At 47.4% G+C, this 17,773-nt stretch overlaps 1 protein-coding gene across 4 annotated transcripts in view; it reads right to left on the reverse strand.

Moving 5' to 3' along the window:
* Nucleotides 1–28: 28 nt before the first annotated feature.
* Nucleotides 29–17,773, reverse strand: part of trak2 (trafficking protein, kinesin binding 2) — a 56,742-nt gene continuing 38,997 nt past the window's right edge. For all 4 annotated transcript variants that reach the window (XM_055908528.1, XM_055908529.1, XM_055908527.1 and 1 more), the window contains 8 exons: nt 15,852–15,989; nt 11,871–11,950; nt 11,157–11,327; nt 10,510–10,814; nt 9,668–9,862; nt 4,306–4,671; nt 3,881–3,980; nt 29–3,794 (listed from right to left, as the gene is read on the reverse strand). In XM_055908528.1, the coding sequence (XP_055764503.1) occupies nt 2,963–3,794; nt 3,881–3,980; nt 4,306–4,671; nt 9,668–9,862; nt 10,510–10,814; nt 11,157–11,327; nt 11,871–11,950; nt 15,852–15,989 (2,187 nt within the window). In that variant the 3' untranslated portion in view covers nt 29–2,962. The remainder of the gene's footprint in view (nt 3,795–3,880; nt 3,981–4,305; nt 4,672–9,667; nt 9,863–10,509; nt 10,815–11,156; nt 11,328–11,870; nt 11,951–15,851; nt 15,990–17,773) is intronic.

The raw sequence follows: 17,773 nt of genomic DNA on the forward strand, positions 1-17,773 counted from the left end.
ATAAGACAATAAATATAAGACAACCAAATAATTTCTCATTTCCTTTATTAAAACAAAAGCACCAAAATGGTAATCTTGGGTATTTTATGAAGCATGGAGGAGAGGTGCCAGGTCGAAAACCAATAATGAACACTTCCAACTACACAGAGCCCATAACAACCTCCACCATCACCCAAAAGCTCCATTCAATAGAGACAACGGTGTGAGTCATAGAACTAGATTCAATAGAATGAACAGTGTCTTCACCTCTCTCCTCCTATACCTCCCCTATAGCAGAAACCCTAGTATAAAACTGATGCTCTTTCCTCGTGGTTACATAGGTAATAGGTATTACAACACACACAAGCCAACACAAAGCATTTCACTGTATTTAAAAATGAGTTTTGGTTTGCACTGATATCCAGTTTTAAAAACATGACAGCTTGGATTCCCTTTTCATGGTTCATCACACAATGGAGGCACAAAACAATCTAAAATAAATGTCTACATGAAACGCTAAATAACTTATTACATTTGATAATAGAGTATGATGCTATAACCTATTCTAAATATCAATATTTGTCACTAAAAATATTTCCTAACTAGTGATCTCTGTAAATCAGGTTAAAAAGTGCAGTACATGAGTGGGAAAGGTCAGATGGACGGACGGTAAGAAAAGAGGTATAGCAGGGACGTCTGAGGGTCACTCCAGGGGTCAAGTATGGGTCAAAGGGCACAGGGTCAAAGGGTCACACATTAGTCTAGCTAGCTTGAAATACAGAACCTGTTTTGCTAGCATTCCACTTCATGTACTCTGTATCATGTGAACACTAGAGTGGAATGAGAACACAGACTGGTACCCAGGCTCTAGTCTAGCCCCTCCACACTACACACTCCAGTAGACCTGAAAGGAATAACAATATGGGATTTGTTTGACCTTGACCTCTGATAGGCTAGCTGGAATTTCCCCATATTGCTTAGGCTCTGCCGCTATACCCATCAAGTCCTTTCAGATGTAAAATAAATAGCATTACAGGAGATGGTACTAGAGGACGTTAGTGTCATAGCTGTTCAATATCACACACCATGTTGCCCTCTACTGGCCGCTGAGTGAAGAGTACCTTTTAAGACCATAACCACAGTAGTAGTGAACCATGCATTAGATGAGACTCAGAGCTGGATTAAAACATAGTACACCCACTACTACCGAGGATGCTGATGGTTCCCCGTTTGGGATCAAACCTCTTGTACCAGGAGCATGTTGAGGAGGTAAACGTTGTGGAACGTTAGAACTGTCTTGAATAGAGCTGACGTGATTCCTCATGTCAGAGGCATAGTTGTTCTGCATATATTTCTACCGGAACATTCCACAACGGTGTGCCCTAATGAATGCAGACCTGAGCACGCCATGGGCCTGAGATAAGGGTCTGTTCAGATAAGAGCTGTTTGGACCTGTGCTGTTAAAAAGCCTCTCCAGCGACTACCGTGTTCTCCGTTTCCAGTCAATAACCTTGTAACCTTCCATCCCAAATCGACCCCTAAGCCCTATGCACTTGTGGGGAGTCTGTCAGGATTTGACAGGTGTAAGCAATTTGGTAATACATCTACCTTGTCCTCTGATAGGCTAGGTGGAAGTTTCACCATATTGGTTATACCAATCAAATCCTCTCAGATCTCCACAAGCTGAGGAATAGTCCATCCCAGCTGCATCCTAGCCTGGTTCCAGATAAGTTTGTGCTGTAACATGACAATGACAATAGGGGTATGGCAAGACCGCACAAACAGATCTGGGACCAGGCTAACGGCATCCCAAACAAAACCTACCGATCCCACTAAGTGTCTAATAAAATATACACATGGCTTTAAACCAAAAACACCCAAACAGGCTTCTCCTTTAGGCTTTACAACCTCTTCCTTATGAGAGACCTGAGGAGGAGCAGCCTCGGACCTGTCAGTCAGACCACTACAGCCAATCACGCTGCACGGCTGGGCCCTACCCACCCCCAGAGGGCCAGGTGCATGCTGGGACCTGTAGGCAAAGAAGTGTGTCATTCTCAGGACACACCATGCATTTCAGAGACTGGTTGTAGCCTATTACAATGCACAGAGAGAGTTGCCCCTGACGACAGCAAAGCAAAAGGATCATTGTTAGTATCACTGGGATGGCTAGATTGTAGTTCCCTAGCAACAGGCTGGCAGTAGTAAGGTGCATGGGCACCAGCCTGGTTCCTAAGAGAAGCTAAGAGTGTAGCGAGGCTAGCTAGCGTATATACATGAAACTGCTCTACTGCTTTTAAAAATTAACTTTAGAAAGCTATTCAAACTACAGAACAACAAGCCCCTAGACAGTGAGGCTCTGGAGGCTCAAGCTCTCTCTTTACACTGCTCTTCTCTCATCCCCCCTCATCTCTCTCCCTCATCTCTTTCTCTTGCTTGTTCTTCCTCTCCTTGACACCACAGTCAAAATTAATTCGGCCACTTCCCCTTTTTACCTAACATTCTCAAGCCCTCATCAACTTACTTATTCCCTCGGTCTTCCCATCTTTTGAGCATCCAGAGCCTCACAGATGAATAACTACTGTAGCAGGAGCAGAGCAGAAGAGAGCAGGGAGAACGTCTACCTACAGCGCCCCTAGAGGGCTGGAGGGGGAAGGCAGGCAAGGCTAGGAACAGCTAATAAAGCCCTTTGCAGGCAAGCTAAGGCTTTGAAAATGGCATACACACCGTGGCATTAATGCACATTTACAATTTTAACAATATTGTGCTTTTAAAAAGAATTTGTAAAAAAAGGAGAGGGACTTTTTGTCCCACTTGTTGCCCTTTTCTTCGCCGAATATCAGTCTAAAAGAGATGCAGAGAAGGAGCGAGGCAGGGAGGGATGGAGGGGGGAAAGAGGAGGGAGGAGAGAGGGTGTGGGCCCAAATGGTTCTGTTCAGCGCTGGCTCCCCTCCAAAACCTGCCGCCCTGTAGTGTCATAACTTCTTCAGCGTTTGAGTGAAGGGGGTGGGGCGTGGGAGGTGGAGGCGGGCCTAGGGCGGACAGAGCACTGCCCCTTCAGGTTGCCCCAGAGGGGCGGGGCGATGGCGAGGGAGGTGGGCGGTTGAGGTGGGGCCTGGCCCGGATGGTGGGAGGGGCTTCCCTGCACTGCTCCAATCATAGCTGGGAGGCTCTGGTTCCGTCGCAGGCCGTCCAATAGGCTGCCTCCGCATGTGGCTAGGAAGGTGGCCGAGTCCTGACGCCCCAGGCCCTCCGACAACGGCTCCGCCCCCTGGAGTACCTTGACTAATCCCAGCCGACGTAGCCTCTCGACTAAGTTTACATTGATGGGGTCGGGTTTGGCTTTGGATTTGGATTTGATTCTGGGGCCGTGGCTGAAGCTATGTGAGGCGGGGTCGGGGCTGGGGAGGTTGGGCCGATGGGTGCGGCCAAACTTCAGCCCATACACGTCCTGGAGGAAGAGCTCGGCCGGACGCGACGCCAGGAAGTTGTCACAGGTGGCTGGCGCCGAGGCGCGGGACTCAAAAGGCACAGGCGAGGGGGTCGGCGAGTGGGACGGGGAGTTGGGGGGCGTGCTGGGGAGGAGACGCTGGGGGAGTGGGGCTTTAAGGTGAGAGGGGGGGGGGGCGTCGGCGGTAGAGAGGGAAGCAGAGATGCCCCTCTCCAGGACCAGCTTGGCCAGGCTACAGGGTGCGGGGGGACGGCGAGGGGGGAAGGAGTCCACCCCCAAACTCAGCCTGCAGGGGGTCACCGGGGTGCTGGGGCCTGTCCTCATGGAGCTGGGAGTGTACTCTGAGACAGAAGACTGACAGTGGGAACTGAGAGAGAGAGACAAGACAATGTTACCCCACACAGTCATGTCATAAACACTACAGCACAAATACATGTGTGTGTGTGTGTGTACCTGGAGGTGACCTGGGTGATGTCAGAGGGGTGCAGGATGCGGCAGGTTGTGAAGGTGTAGGTGGAAGATGTTGAACTCTGACATTTCCCCGGGTTATAAACTGAAGAGACAAAACACACCATTCAAACTTCCATCACAGACCAACTGCTTCCAATAACGACCCTTTTCAGTTTCTTATCTTAAAGAAATATTGACACGTGTCCACCACGTTGCTATGGTTGTTGTGGCTGAGCGTCGGGCAGCATGGTGAAACATATTGTGCTCTTCTATGGCGAAGACGATTATGTCAGAGGGGAAAAACAGTCTCCGTTGATTGCAGTAACTTATTTGGTGTTTTAATATTGCAAACGGACGCAGCTGTTTCACCATTAAGGATTCCAGCTATAACGTTAAACTTTTAATGTAATTATTATTTTTTTACTTACCTGACGAGGATGTAGTAGTAAGACTGGTGACAGTCAGGCTCTGGGATTGGACAGGAGCCATGGACGTTACAGTGATGGGCGGAGCCAAGAGGGCCGGGCTCCTGATGATGTCACAGGGGGCATTAGAGGTCATAGGGAGGTCACAGGTGATCGGGATTAGAGGGAGCTGTGGAGAGCCTGGTACTGGTAGGAAAACGGGAGACACGGGAGACACCGGTGGCCCGTTCAACGGCAAACGCTCCCTAATACTCTCCCTGTTCTCCTCCGGTGTCGACGAGCACTGCACCTTGAAGGTGATCCCTCCTTCCTCCTCCTCTTCCTCCTCCCTCTTCTCCCAGGCATCTGTCCCTTCCTTCCCTCTGTTTCCTGAAAAGTCCAAAACCTTTGTTAGTGAGACTGCTAAATTATTTTAAACCAATCGTTTACAAAAAACTATTTTCATAATAATATTAATAAGACATAGGACTTATGTAGCACATTTTCAATACCCAGTCAGTCATTTTACAATAGGAGATATATACACTGCTCAAAAAAATAAAGGGAACACTTAAACAACACAATGTAACTCCAAGTCAATCACACTTCTGTGAAATCAAACTGTCCACTTAGGAAGCAACACTGATTGACAATAAATGTCACATGCTGTTGTGCAAATGGAATAGACAAAAGGTGGAAATTATAGGCAATTAGCAAGACACCCCCAATAAAGGAGTGGTTCTGCAGGTGGTGACCACAGACCACTTCCTATGCTTCCTGGCTGATGTTTTGGTCACTTTTGAATGCTGGCGGTGCTTTCACTCTAGCATGAGACGGAGTCTACAACCCACACAAGTGGCTAAGGTAGTGCAGCTCATCCAGGATGGCACATCAATGCGAGCTGTGGCAAGAAGGTTTGCTGTGTCTGTCAGCGTAGTGTCCAGAGCATGGAGGCGCTACCAGGAGACAGGCCAGTACATCAGGAGACGTGGAGGAGGCCGTAGGAGGGCAACAACCCAGCAGCAGGACCGCTATCTCCGCCTTTGTGCAAGGAGGAGCACTGCCAGAGCCCTGCAAAATGACCTCCAGCAGGCCACAAATGTGCATGTGTCTGCTCAAACGGTCAGAAACAGACTCCATGAGGGTGGTATGAGGGCCCGACGTCCACAGGTGGGGGTTGTGCTTACAGCCAAACACCGTGCAGGACGTTTGGCATTTGCCAGAGAACACCAAGATTGGCAAATTCGCCACTGGCGCCCTGTGCTCTTCACAGATGAAAGCAGGTTCACACTGAGCACATGAGCACATGTGACAGACGTGACAGAGTCTGGAGATGCCGTGGAGAACGTTCTGCTGCCTGCAACATCCTCCAGCATGACCGGTTTGGCGGTGGGTCAGTCATGGTGTGGGGTGGCATTTCTTTGGGGAGCCGCACAGCCCTCCATGGGCTCGCCAGAGGTAGCCTGACTGCCATTAGGTACCGAGATGAGATCCTCAGACCCCTTGTGAGACCATATGCTGGTGCGGTTGGCCCTGGGTTCCTCCTAATGCAAGACAATGCCAGACCTCATGTGGCTGGAGTGTGTCAGCAGTTCCTGCAAGAGGAAGGCATTGATGCTATGGGCTGGCCTGCCCGTTCCCCAGACCTGAATTCAATTGAGCACATCTGGGACATCATGTCTCGCTCCATCCACCAACGCCACGTTGCACCACAGACTGTCCAGGAGTTGGCGGATGCTTTAGTCCAGGTCTGGGAGGAGATCCCTCAGGAGACCATCCGCCACCTCATCAGGAGCATGCCCAGGCGTTGTAGGGAGGTCATACAGGCACGTGGAGGCCACAGACACTACTGAGCCTCATTTTGACTTGTTTTAAGGACATTACATCAACGTTGGATCAGCCTGTAGTGTGGTTTTCCACTTTAATTTTGAGTGTGACTCCAAATCCAGACCTCCATGGGTTGATAAATTTGATTTCCATTGATAATTTTTGTGTGATTTTGTTGTCAGCACATTCAACTATGTAAAGAAAAAAGTATTTAATAAGAATATTTCATTCATTCAGATCTAGGATGTGTTATTTTAGTGTTCCCTTTATTTTTTTGAGCAGTGTATATAAACTCAGCAAAAAAACAACGTCCCTTTTTCAGGACCCTGTCTTTCAAAAATAATTCATAAAAATCCAAATATCTTCACAGATCTTCATTGTAAAGGGTTTAAACACAGTTTCCCATGCTTCATGCTTTATGGTGCTTTATGGTTCAATGAACCATAAACAACTAATGAACATGCACCTGTGGAATGGTCGTTAAGACACTAACAGCTTACAGACGGTAGGCAATTATTAAGGTCAGTTATGAAAACTTAGGACACTAAAGAGGCCTTTCTACTGGCTCTGAAAAACACCAAAAGAAAGATGCCTAAGGTCCCTGCTCATATGCATGAACGTGCCTTAGGCATGTTGCAAGGAGGAATGAGGACTGCAGATCTGGCCAGGGCAATAAATTGCAATGTCCGTACTCTTAGACAGAGGCAGACCACGTGGAACAACACCTGCAAAAGGATCGATGCCTCCGAACATCACACCTGCGGGACAGGTACAGGAACACACAATCCCTCCATCAGTGCTCAGACTGTCCACAATAGGCTGAGAGAGGTTGGACTGAGGGCTTGTAGGCCTGTTGTAAGGCAGGTCCTCACCAGACATCACCGGCAACAACGTCGCCTACGGGAACAAACCCACCTTCGCTGGACCAGACAGGACTGGCAAAAAGTTATCTTCCCTGACGAGTCGCAGTTTTATCTCACCAGTGGTGATGGTCGGATTTGCGTTTATCGTCAAAGGAATGAGCGTTACACAGAGGCCTGTACTCTGGAGCCGGATCGATTTGGAGGTGGAGGGTCCGTCATGGTCTGGGGTGGTGTGTCACAGCATCATCGGTCTGAGCTTGTTGTCATTGCAGGCAATCTCAACACTGTGCGTTACAGGGAAGACATCCTCCTCCCTCATGTCGTACCCTTCCTGCAGGCTCATCCTGACATGACCCTCCAGCATGAAAATGCCACCAGCCATACTACTCGTTCTGTGTGTGATTTCCTGCAAGACAGGAATGTCAGTGTTCCGCCATGGCTAGCGAAGAGCTCAATCCCAATGAGCACATCTGGGACCTGTTGGATCGGAAGTTGACGGGTCGGGCCATTCCCCCCAGAAATGTCCGGGAACTTGCAGGTGCCTTGGTGGAAGAGTGGGGTAACATCTCACAGCAAGAATGGGCAAATCTGGTGCGGTCCATGAGGAGGAGATTCACTGCAGTACTTAATGCAGCTGGTGGCCACACCACTGACTATTACTTTGATTTTGACCCCCCCCCTTTGTTCATGGACACATTATTCCATTTCGGTTAGTCACATGTCTGTGGAACTTTTTCAATTTATGTCTCAGTTGTTGAATCTTGTTATGTTCATACAAATATTTACACATGTTAAGTTTGCTGAAAATAAACGCACTTGACAGTGAGAGGACGTTTCTTTTTTTCCTGAGTTTATATACAGTTGAAGTCGGAAGTTAACATACACTCAATTAGCATTTGGTAGCATTGCCTTTAAATTGTTTAACTTGGGTCAAATGTTTCGGGTAGCCTTCCACAAGCTTCCCACAATAAGTTGGGTGAATTTTGGCCCATTCCTCCTGACAGTCCTTAAGCCATTTTGCCACAACTTTGGAAGTATGCTTGGGGTCATTGTCCATTTGGAAGACCCATTTGCGACCAAGCTTTAACTTCCTGACTGATGTCTTGAGATGTTGCTTCAATATATACACATAATGTTCTTTCCTCATGATACCATCTATTTTGTGAAGTGCACCAGCCCCTCTTGCAGCGAAGCACCCCCACAGCATTATGCTGCCACCCCAGTGCTTCACGGTTAGGATGGTGTTCTTCGGGCTTGCAAGCCTCCCCCTTTTCCCTCCAAACATAACGATGGTCATTATGGCCAAACAGTCCCATTTTTGTTTCATCAGACCAGAGGACATTTCTCCAAAAAGTACGATCTTTGTCCCCATGTGCAGTTGCAAACCGTAGTCTGGCTTTTTTATGGCGGTTCTCGAGCAGTGGCTTCTTCCTTGCTGAGCGGCCTTTCAGGTTATGTCGATATAGGACTCGTTTTACTGTGGATACAGATACTTTTGTCCCCGTTTCCTCCAGCATCTTCACAAGGTCCTTTGCTGTTGTTCTGGGATTGATTTGCACTTTTCGCACCAAAGTACGTTAATCTCTAGGAGACAGAACACATCTCCTTCCTGAGCGGTATGACGGCTGCGTGGTCCCATGGTGTTTAATCTTGCGTACTATTTTTTGTACAGATGAACGTGGTACCTTCAGGTGTTTGTAAATTGCTCCCAAGGATGAACCAGACTTGTGCAGGTCTACAATTTTTTTTCCAGGGGTCTAGGCTGATTTAATTTGATTTTCTCATGATGTCAAGCAAAGAGGCACTGAGTTTATTTATTTATTTATTTATCGTTATTTTACCAGGTAAGTTGACTGAGAACACGTTCTCATTTGCAGCAACGACCTGGGGAATAGTTACAGGGGAGAGGAGGGGGATGAATGAGCCAATTGTAAACTGGGGATTATTAGGTGACCATGATGGTTTGAGGGCCAGATTGGGAAATTAGCCAGGACACCGGGGTTAACACCCCTACTCTTACGATAAGTGCCATGGGATCTTTAATGACCTCAGAGAGTCAGGACACCCGTTTAACGTCCCATCCGAAAGACGGCACCCTACACAGGGCAGTGTCCCCAATCACTGCTCTGGGGCATTGGGATATTTTTTAGACCAGAGGAAATAGTGCCTCCTACTGGCCCTCCAACACCACTTCCAGCAGCATCTGGTCTCCCATCCAGGGACTGACCAGGACCAACCCTGCTTAGCTTCAGAAGCAAGCCAGTAGTGGTATGCAGGGTGGTATGCTGCTGGCATTTTGAAGGCCTAGGCCTTCAAGGCCTACCTACTTTTGAAGGTAGGCCTTGAAATACATCCACAGAATGATGTCAATTAGCCTATCAGAAGCTTCTAAAGCCATGACATCCTTTTCTGGAATTTTCCAAGCTGTTTAAAGGCACAGTCAACTTAGTGTATGTAATCTTCTGACCCACTGGAATTGTGATACAGTGAATTATAAGTGAAATAATCTGTCTGTAAACAATTGTTGGAAAAATTACTTGTGTCATGCACAAAGTAGATGTCCTAACCGATTTGCCAAAACTATAGTTTGTTAACAAGAAATTTGTGGAGTGGTTGAAAAACGAGTCTTAATGACTCCAACCTAAGTGGATGTAAACTTCCGACTTCAACTGTATATACATAGTGAATAAAAGTACCTCTCATGTCATATTTCTGTTCTTCATCGCCTCCCTCTTCGTCTTCCTCCAGGTCGGTGAGGCGGTAGACGGCATCGGCGAGAGCATCATGGGCGAGGGGCCGAAAGCCCTTGGTGACCACGCCCGGGTGGGGGTCCAGGATTGTGCCCAGGTGGGGCTTGGCCAGCTGCTGCCAGTGGTGCAGAGTCAGAGAGCCTAGAGGGGTCAGAGGTTAAATGTTAGGGGTCAGGCTTCAAATGCGTTACAGTCTAATATTCACAGATGACAATAAGGAGTGTTACAGTTGACAAATATCATAATGTGACCAAGTGGGTTCAAACTCTGGTCTCAGGGAGCCTAGAGAGGGTAAAGGTTAGAGGTCAGGGATCAATGTGTTACATCACAACTAAACTAAAACTCCTAATTACAAGAGTACCAGTATACAGATATGATAATATAGACGTCATAGCTATTGGGTCAGGAATAACTCCTGGTTAGATGACATAGCTTTTGGCTGCATTCCAGGCCACCTACATTCAGTAACCACATCTCTAAGGCTGCGTTTAGACAGGCAGCCCAATTCTGATATTTTTCTCACCAATTGGTCTTTTGTCCAATCACATCAGATCTTTTCACATCAGATATTGGTCTTTTGACCAATCACTTATGATAAAATCGTGACAAAAGATCAGATTTGGGCTGCCTGTCTAAACGCAGCCTAACATAATGAAATCTGATGCCTGACTGCAAAAGATGATGTGGTATTCAATCACTGGTTAATTTGTGCAGCGGGGCTGCTTAATCGCACAGCCTGGAACGTGCCCATTATCATGACTACACTTAAAGCATGAACGTATCCTTACCCTCCATGGGCTTGACGATCTGCAGCTTCTCAGGCAGGAAGGTCTTAAAACAGCTGGACGAGACTGAGAACTCTGATAGGTTGGTGAAGGATGACATGACGCTGCTCATTGGTGAGCTGTAGCCACTCCCCTCCACATCCGATTCCGCTCCCCCGGCCAGGGCCTCCAGCTTCTTGTCGCGTTCCGCCTGGAAGAACTGCCGCTCGCACAGGAAATTCTGCCGCCGCAGGGAGAGGCGGTGCAGCGCCGACACGAGGTCATTTCCTCCTGGTGCGCCAGGCTTGCCGAGCGGGACCTCCTCCCTACTACAAAGACAGACACGAGGTAATTTCCTCCTGGTGCGCCAGGCTTGCCGAGCCGGACCTCCTCCCTACTACAAAGACAGACACGAGGTAATTTCCTCCTGGTGCGCCAGGCTTGCCGAGCGGGACCTCCTCCCTACTACAAAGACAGACACGCAACACAAGCACATGCTTACCTAAATATACTCCTCTGTAGGCTCTAAATTCACTGAAATAAGTTTGAATTAAATCATACAAAATAATATGCTTTAAATTCTCTCACATATTGTTGACACTGACTCAATGAATCAACTACAGTCAATACAGGTCCTTTAGACTGCAGGTCTATCAACCTGGGTAACTCACTTGGCGCCGCCGTGTGATTGGTCGATCGCCTGTGCGGACAGGAAGGGCTGGGCCGTCATCACCAGGCAGCTGCCTCCCGAGCCGGGGATAGGGGGCGTGGCCATCGCCGCAGCTCGCTCTACCGACTCGTTGACCACGCGTACAGTCTGAAACACCCTCTTCTGGGAAACTCTGGGGACGGGGAGAGAGGAGGGGAGTTAGAGGAGGGGAGTTAGAGGAGGGGAGTTAGAGGAGGGGAGTTAGAGGAGGGGAGTTAGAGGAGGGGAGTTAGAGGAGGGGAGTTAGAGGAGGGGAGTTAGAGGAGGGGAGTTAGAGGAGGGGAGTTAGAGGAGGGGAGTTAGAGGAGGGGAGTTAGAGGAGGGGAGTTAGAGGAGGGGAGTTAGAGGAGGGGAGTTAGAGGAGGGGAGTTAGAGGAGGGGAGTTAGAGGAGGGGAGTTAGAGGAGGGGAGTTAGAGGAGGGGAGTTAGAGGAGGGGAGTTAGAGGAGGGGAGTTAGAGGAGGGGAGTTAGAGGAGGGGAGTTAGAGGAGGGGAGTTAGAGGAGGGGAGTTAGAGGAGGGGAGTTAGAGGAGGGGAGTTAGAGGAGGGGAGTTAGAGGAGGGGAGTTAGAGGAGGGGAGTTAGAGGAGGGGAGCTTCTGCTTTGATTGCTTTTGCTCTTCTGTTTGTGTGTTTGTTGTTGTCGATGAGTGTGTGTGTGTGTGTGTTCTATACTGACTTTTGGTCCTGGAAAGCCAACTCGTCCTCGACACTCAGCTCTCTCCTCATGGTGCCCTCAATCTCTGCTGCCAGAGAGTCCTGAGACACAGCCATTTACACTCATTAATAGGTACACACACTATTGGGCACACATATTCACACATTTATAGGCATTGACACACACACACACACACACACACACACACACACACACACACACACACACACACACACACACACACACACACACACACACACTAGGGACGTGCATCTTACCATTTAAAGATAATTTGATAGGTACCTAGATACATGGGCTCCAATACGATACAGGAACGATATGTTTTAGTTTGAAATGATTGGGTTTCATTAGAGAATAAATCGATGCACTAACATTTTCTGCATAAACACATTCATTTTCCATTCTAAATAAAAATGTGCTGCTGATGGAGCTCATGACCTGGGCCTTTCTGAGCTGGATCTGTCTGAGCTGACTTCTCTGTGTGTGTGTGTGTCTGAGCTGACTTCTGTGTCTGTGTGTAAATGATGTTTGCCATTTAGGCACCTGATCTGAGCCATAAAAAAGACTAGGCATCTACCACCCCATTACCACTATCAGATTAGGTGGGCAATGTAGCCTGTTTTTCTCCCCCCCACTTTGGTTGTGAAATCCCCATCACCTACTGATTAACTTGATCTTTTTGCAGCTTAAGTGTTTGAGGTAGTAATGTATCAATATTTATTGTTTACAAATTAGCTATGACATGGCCAATGAATATATGGCACAACTTTGAATTTCACCCGTTTTAAATTTTTTATTGCGTGTTGTTCTCCCCTCGCTTCGACCACGCAGTGCGCCTCGCAGAAATTATTTGCTTTCCTCGTTATTAAATTATCAGCTTTACCCTGTATATCTAAAAATTACCATATACACCGATTGTTTAAAGCAAAACTGCCAAAACTAAACAGACCGTCTACCTCACATTAGTGGAAACCAAATCAAACTGTATTTGTTGTCACATGCGGCGAATACAACAGGTGTAGACCTTACCATGAAATGTTTACTTACAAGCCCTTTAACTAACAATGCAGTTCAAGAAATATTTACGAAAATATTTACGAAATAAACTACAGTAAAAAAAATCTAATCAAAAAGTAACATAGCATTTACATAATAATAACGAGGCTATATACAGGGGGTACCGGTACCGAGTCAATGTGGGGGCTATATACAGGAGGTACCGGTACCGAGTCAATGTGGAGGCTCTATACAGGGGGTACCGGTACCAAGTCAATGTGCGGGGGTACAGGATAGTCAAGGTCATTTGTAAAGTGACTATGCATAGATAATAAACAGCGAGTAGCAGCAGTGTAAAAACAAAGGGGGGAGGGGGTTAATGTAGATAGTCTGAATGGCCCTTTGATTGTTCAGCAGTCTTATGGCTTGTGGGTAGAAGCTGTTAAGGAGACTTGGAGCTCTGGTACCGCTTGCCGTGCGGTAGCAGAGAGAACAGTCTACGACTTGGGTGACTGGAGTCTATGTCAATTTGTTGGGCCTTCCTCTGACACCCCCTAGTATATAGGTCCTGGATGTCAGGAAGTTTGACCCCAGTGATGTACTGGGCCTTTCAGTCAGATGCCGAGCAGTTGCCATACCAGGCTGGGATGCAACCGGTCAGGATGCTCTAGATGGTGCAGCTGTAGAACTTTGAGGATCTGGGGACCCATGTCAAATCTTTTTAGTTTCCTGAGTGGGAAAATGTGTTCTCGTGCCGTCTTCACAACTGTCTTGGTATGTTTTGACCATGAAAGTTTGTTGGTGATGTGGACACGAAGGAACTTGAAGCTCTCAACCTGCTCCACTTCAGTCCCGTCGATGTTAGATGGGAGCCTGTTTGGCCCTCCTTTTCCTGTAGTCCACAATCAACTCCTTTGTCTTGCTCACATTGAGAGAGAGGTTGTTGTCCTGGCACCACACTGCCAGGTCTGTGACCTCCTCCCGATAGGCTGTCTCATCGTTGTCGGTGATCAGGCCTACCACTGTTGCGTCGTCAGTAAACTTAATGATAGTGTTGGAGTCGTGCTTGGCCACGAAGTTGAGGGTGAACAGGGAGTACAGGAGGGGACTAAGCACGCACCCCTGAGGGGCCCCAGTGTTGGCAGAGTTGTTACCCGGCAGTGTTGTTACCCTTACCATCTGGGGGGCGGTCCGTCAGGAAGTCCAGGATTCAGTTGCAGAAGGAGATGTTTAGTCCCAGGGTCCTTAACTTAGTGATGAGCTTTGTGGGCACTATGGTGTTGAACACTGAGCTGTAGTCAAGGAACAGCATTCTCACATGGGTGTTCCTTTTGTCCAAGTGGGAAAGGGCAGTGTTGAGTGAGATTGAGTCATCTGTGGATCTGTTGGGGCGGTATGCGAATTGGAGTGGGTCTAGGTTTGATGGTGTTCATGTGAGCCATGACCAGCCTTTCAAAGCACTTCATGGTTACCGGCGTGTGTGCTACGGGGCGGTATTCATTTAGGCAGTTTACCTTAGTGTTCTTGGGCACAGGGACTATGGTGGTCTGTTTGAAACATGTAGGTATTACAGACTTGGCCAGGGAGAGGCTGAAAAATGTCAGTGAAGACAATTGGCAGTTTGTCCGCGCATGCTTTGAGTACACATCCTGGTAATCCGTCTGGCCCCGCGGCTTTGTGAATGTTGACCTGTTTAAAGGTCTTGCACACATCGGCTACGGAGAGCATGATCACACAGTCCTCCGGAACAGCTGGTGCTCTCATGCATGCTTCAGTGTTGCTTGCCGCAAAGCGACCATAAAAGGCATTTAGCTTGTCTGGTAGCCTCGCATCACTGGGCAGCTCGCAGCTGGGTTTCCCTTCGTAGTACGTAATAGTTTTCAAGCCCTGCCACATCCAGAGCCGGTGTAGTAAGATTCAATCTTAGTCCTATATTGACACTTTGCCTGTTTGATGGTTCGTCTTCGCGCATAGCGGGATTTCTTATAAGCTTCCGGATTAGTGTCCAGCTCCTTGAAAGCGGCAGCTCTCGCCTTTAGCTTGGTGTGGATGAATCCTGTGATCCATGGCTTCTCATGGCAGGCCTGGTTGTTGCTAGATATGTTTACGTTGGAGACAATTTTAGCTAACCCTTTTCCTAACCTTAATCTAATTCTCCTAACCTGCTGCGTAGGTTTTCCAAACCTGCTAAGAAAAGTAACTTCTGCTAGTAAAAACCGGCAGACCTGAGGTTTCCACTAACGCAATACAGCCTCCTGCCCAACTTCCACATAACATGATAATTCGGATAGCTCATGTGGGTGCTAGAAAGCAGGCCAGGTAGTGCTAGGTATCAACAGCCAATCCACTAGGGGTTGGAAGCTATAGTGAGCTTAGATTGGTCAATAGCGCCACGGTGTCGCAGAGTATTTGCAAAAAGTTCAGCTTTCCCCATTTTTAGTACCACCCTGTTCATGCTTCCTCGACCATGCTCGCATCACCCAACGGCCCCCTCCACCCACTTCACTCCCTAGAAAATGAATGGGGCTCCGTTGTTTAATCACCCCCAGCGTGCTAGATGGAAATGCATGTTACTTCACGTTGGTCAGCGTGTGAAGCTGGGCACAGTGAGCAGTTTAACTAGACTAATGATATTGCCTGGGGTTTTTCGGCATTGCAAAATGACAGTCAACACAGTTACATGCAGCTCAACATTGAAGGAGCGGACACATCAGTTGTCACAAAATATGAGGTATTTTCTGAAGGTAGAAAGAATATAATATGAGCAAAAGATGAGTGAACCAGCGTTTTTTTTCACTTTGAATATATTTTCTGACCGATGGTTCAGTTTGGGTTCCGCGGACCGAAACACTTGTATCTTAAACATTTGAATTGAGGACTGCTGTGTTTTGGTGAATCGTTACATCCCTAAGACACACACAGACACACACACACACACACACACACACACACACACACACACATTACAGCAGGTATATATCTCACCATGGGGAAGAGTCCGTAGGGCAGGTGTCGTCTCATGCCTGCAGACGGAGTGTTCTTACTGCGCAGCTCCTTGATCTCTTCCTGAGACTCATGTAGCATCCCCACACACTCTACATTACGGTCCGCCAGCTCATTCAGCTATACAACACAACACAGTTAACCCTCCGCTAGCTCATGTAGCATTCCCACACACTCTACATTACGGTCCGCTAGCTCATTCAGCTATACAACACAACACAACACAGTTAACCCTCCGCTAGTTCATGTAGCATCCCCACACACTCTACATTACGGTCCGCTAGCTCATTCAGCTATACAACACAACACAGTTGACCCTCCGCTAGCTCATGTAGCATCCCCACACACTCTACATTACGGTCCGCTAGCTCATTCAGCTGTACAACACAACATAGTTAACACTCTGCTAGCTGGTTCAGCTACACTGTACAACACAACATAGTTAACCCATAAGCCGGGGGGGGGGGGGGATAATGACCCAACACAGGTCAATGACCCAACACACCTCCAGGCTGTGTAAGGGCTATTTTATCAAGAAGGAGAGTGGAGTGCTGCATCAGATGACTTGGCTTCCACAATCCCCTGACCTAAACCAAATTGAGATGTTTGGGATGAGTCGGACCGCGGAGTGAAGGAAAAGCAGCCACAAAGTGCTCAGCATATGTGGGAACTCCATCAAGACTGTTGGAAAAGCATTCTAGTTGAAACTTGTTGAGAGAATACCAAGAGTGTGCAAAGCTGTCATCAAGGTAAAGGGTGGCTGTTTGAAGAATCTCAAATATAAAATATATTTTGATTTGTTTAACACTTTTTTTGGTTACTATATGTATTATTTCATAGTTTATGTCTTCACTATTATTCTACAATGTAGAAAATATTTAAAAAAAAAAAATAATCCTTGAAGGAGTAAGTGTTCTAAAACATTTGACCGGTAGTGTACGTGTTCCACAGAGGGTCAAATTAGTGTGTAGCCCAGACTGATCAGACGCTACAAGCAGAAGTTGTCAGATCGGCTGTACTGAGACGCTTGTGGGTGGGGTGGGGGCGAGGGTTGTAGAGCAAAACGGAGAACACCATCGTGTTAGTGAGTGTAGTCTCATCTTTCCATAGAGGGGTGGTAATAGTTTTGTAGGCCAAACCGGTCGGACACTACAGATCATTTTGTGACAAGACCGATTTTCAGGATGTCTCATGGTCTGACAAACACCGCTCTAGCACTGTCACCTTTCACCTCAGATGTGGAAGTGTGACATACAGTATACACATGCGGTGGAATGAGATGCATCCAATGCAAAAAAACATATCTATAGCGTTGATATATTTTTATGGGGGTTTTCATTGTTATGCTAATTAGATTAGGACATTGACCTTAGGGGCTAGTTCAGCTACACAACAACATAGTTAACCCTCTGCTAGCTGATTCAGCTACACAACAATATAGTTATCCCTCTGCTAGCTGGTTCAGCTACACAACAATATAGTTAACCCTCTGCTAGCTAGTTCAGCTACACAACAACATAGTTAACCCTCTGCTAGCTGGTTCAGCTACACAACAACATAGTTAACCCTCTGCTAGCTGGTTCAGCTACACAACAACAACATAGTTAACCCCCTGCTAGCTGGTTCAGCTACACAACAACAACATAGTTAACCCTCTGCTAGCTAGTTCAGATACACAACAACATAGTTAACCCTCTGCTAGCTGGTTCAGCTACACAACAACATAGTTAACCCCCTGCTAGCTGGTTCAGCTACACAACAACATAGTTAACCCCCTGCTAGCTAGTTCAGCTACACAACAACACAACATAGTGCAGTGGACATTTTTGTGTCCTCTGTGTTTCCGCAAATGTGTGACTACATGTAGTGTATTGTTTCCTGATTATTGTGTTAGGATGTTCTGG

The sequence above is a fragment of the Salvelinus fontinalis genome, chromosome 41 (assembly GCF_029448725.1).
Source record: "Salvelinus fontinalis isolate EN_2023a chromosome 41, ASM2944872v1, whole genome shotgun sequence".
In the NCBI taxonomy this organism is placed as follows: Eukaryota; Metazoa; Chordata; class Actinopteri; order Salmoniformes; family Salmonidae; genus Salvelinus; species Salvelinus fontinalis.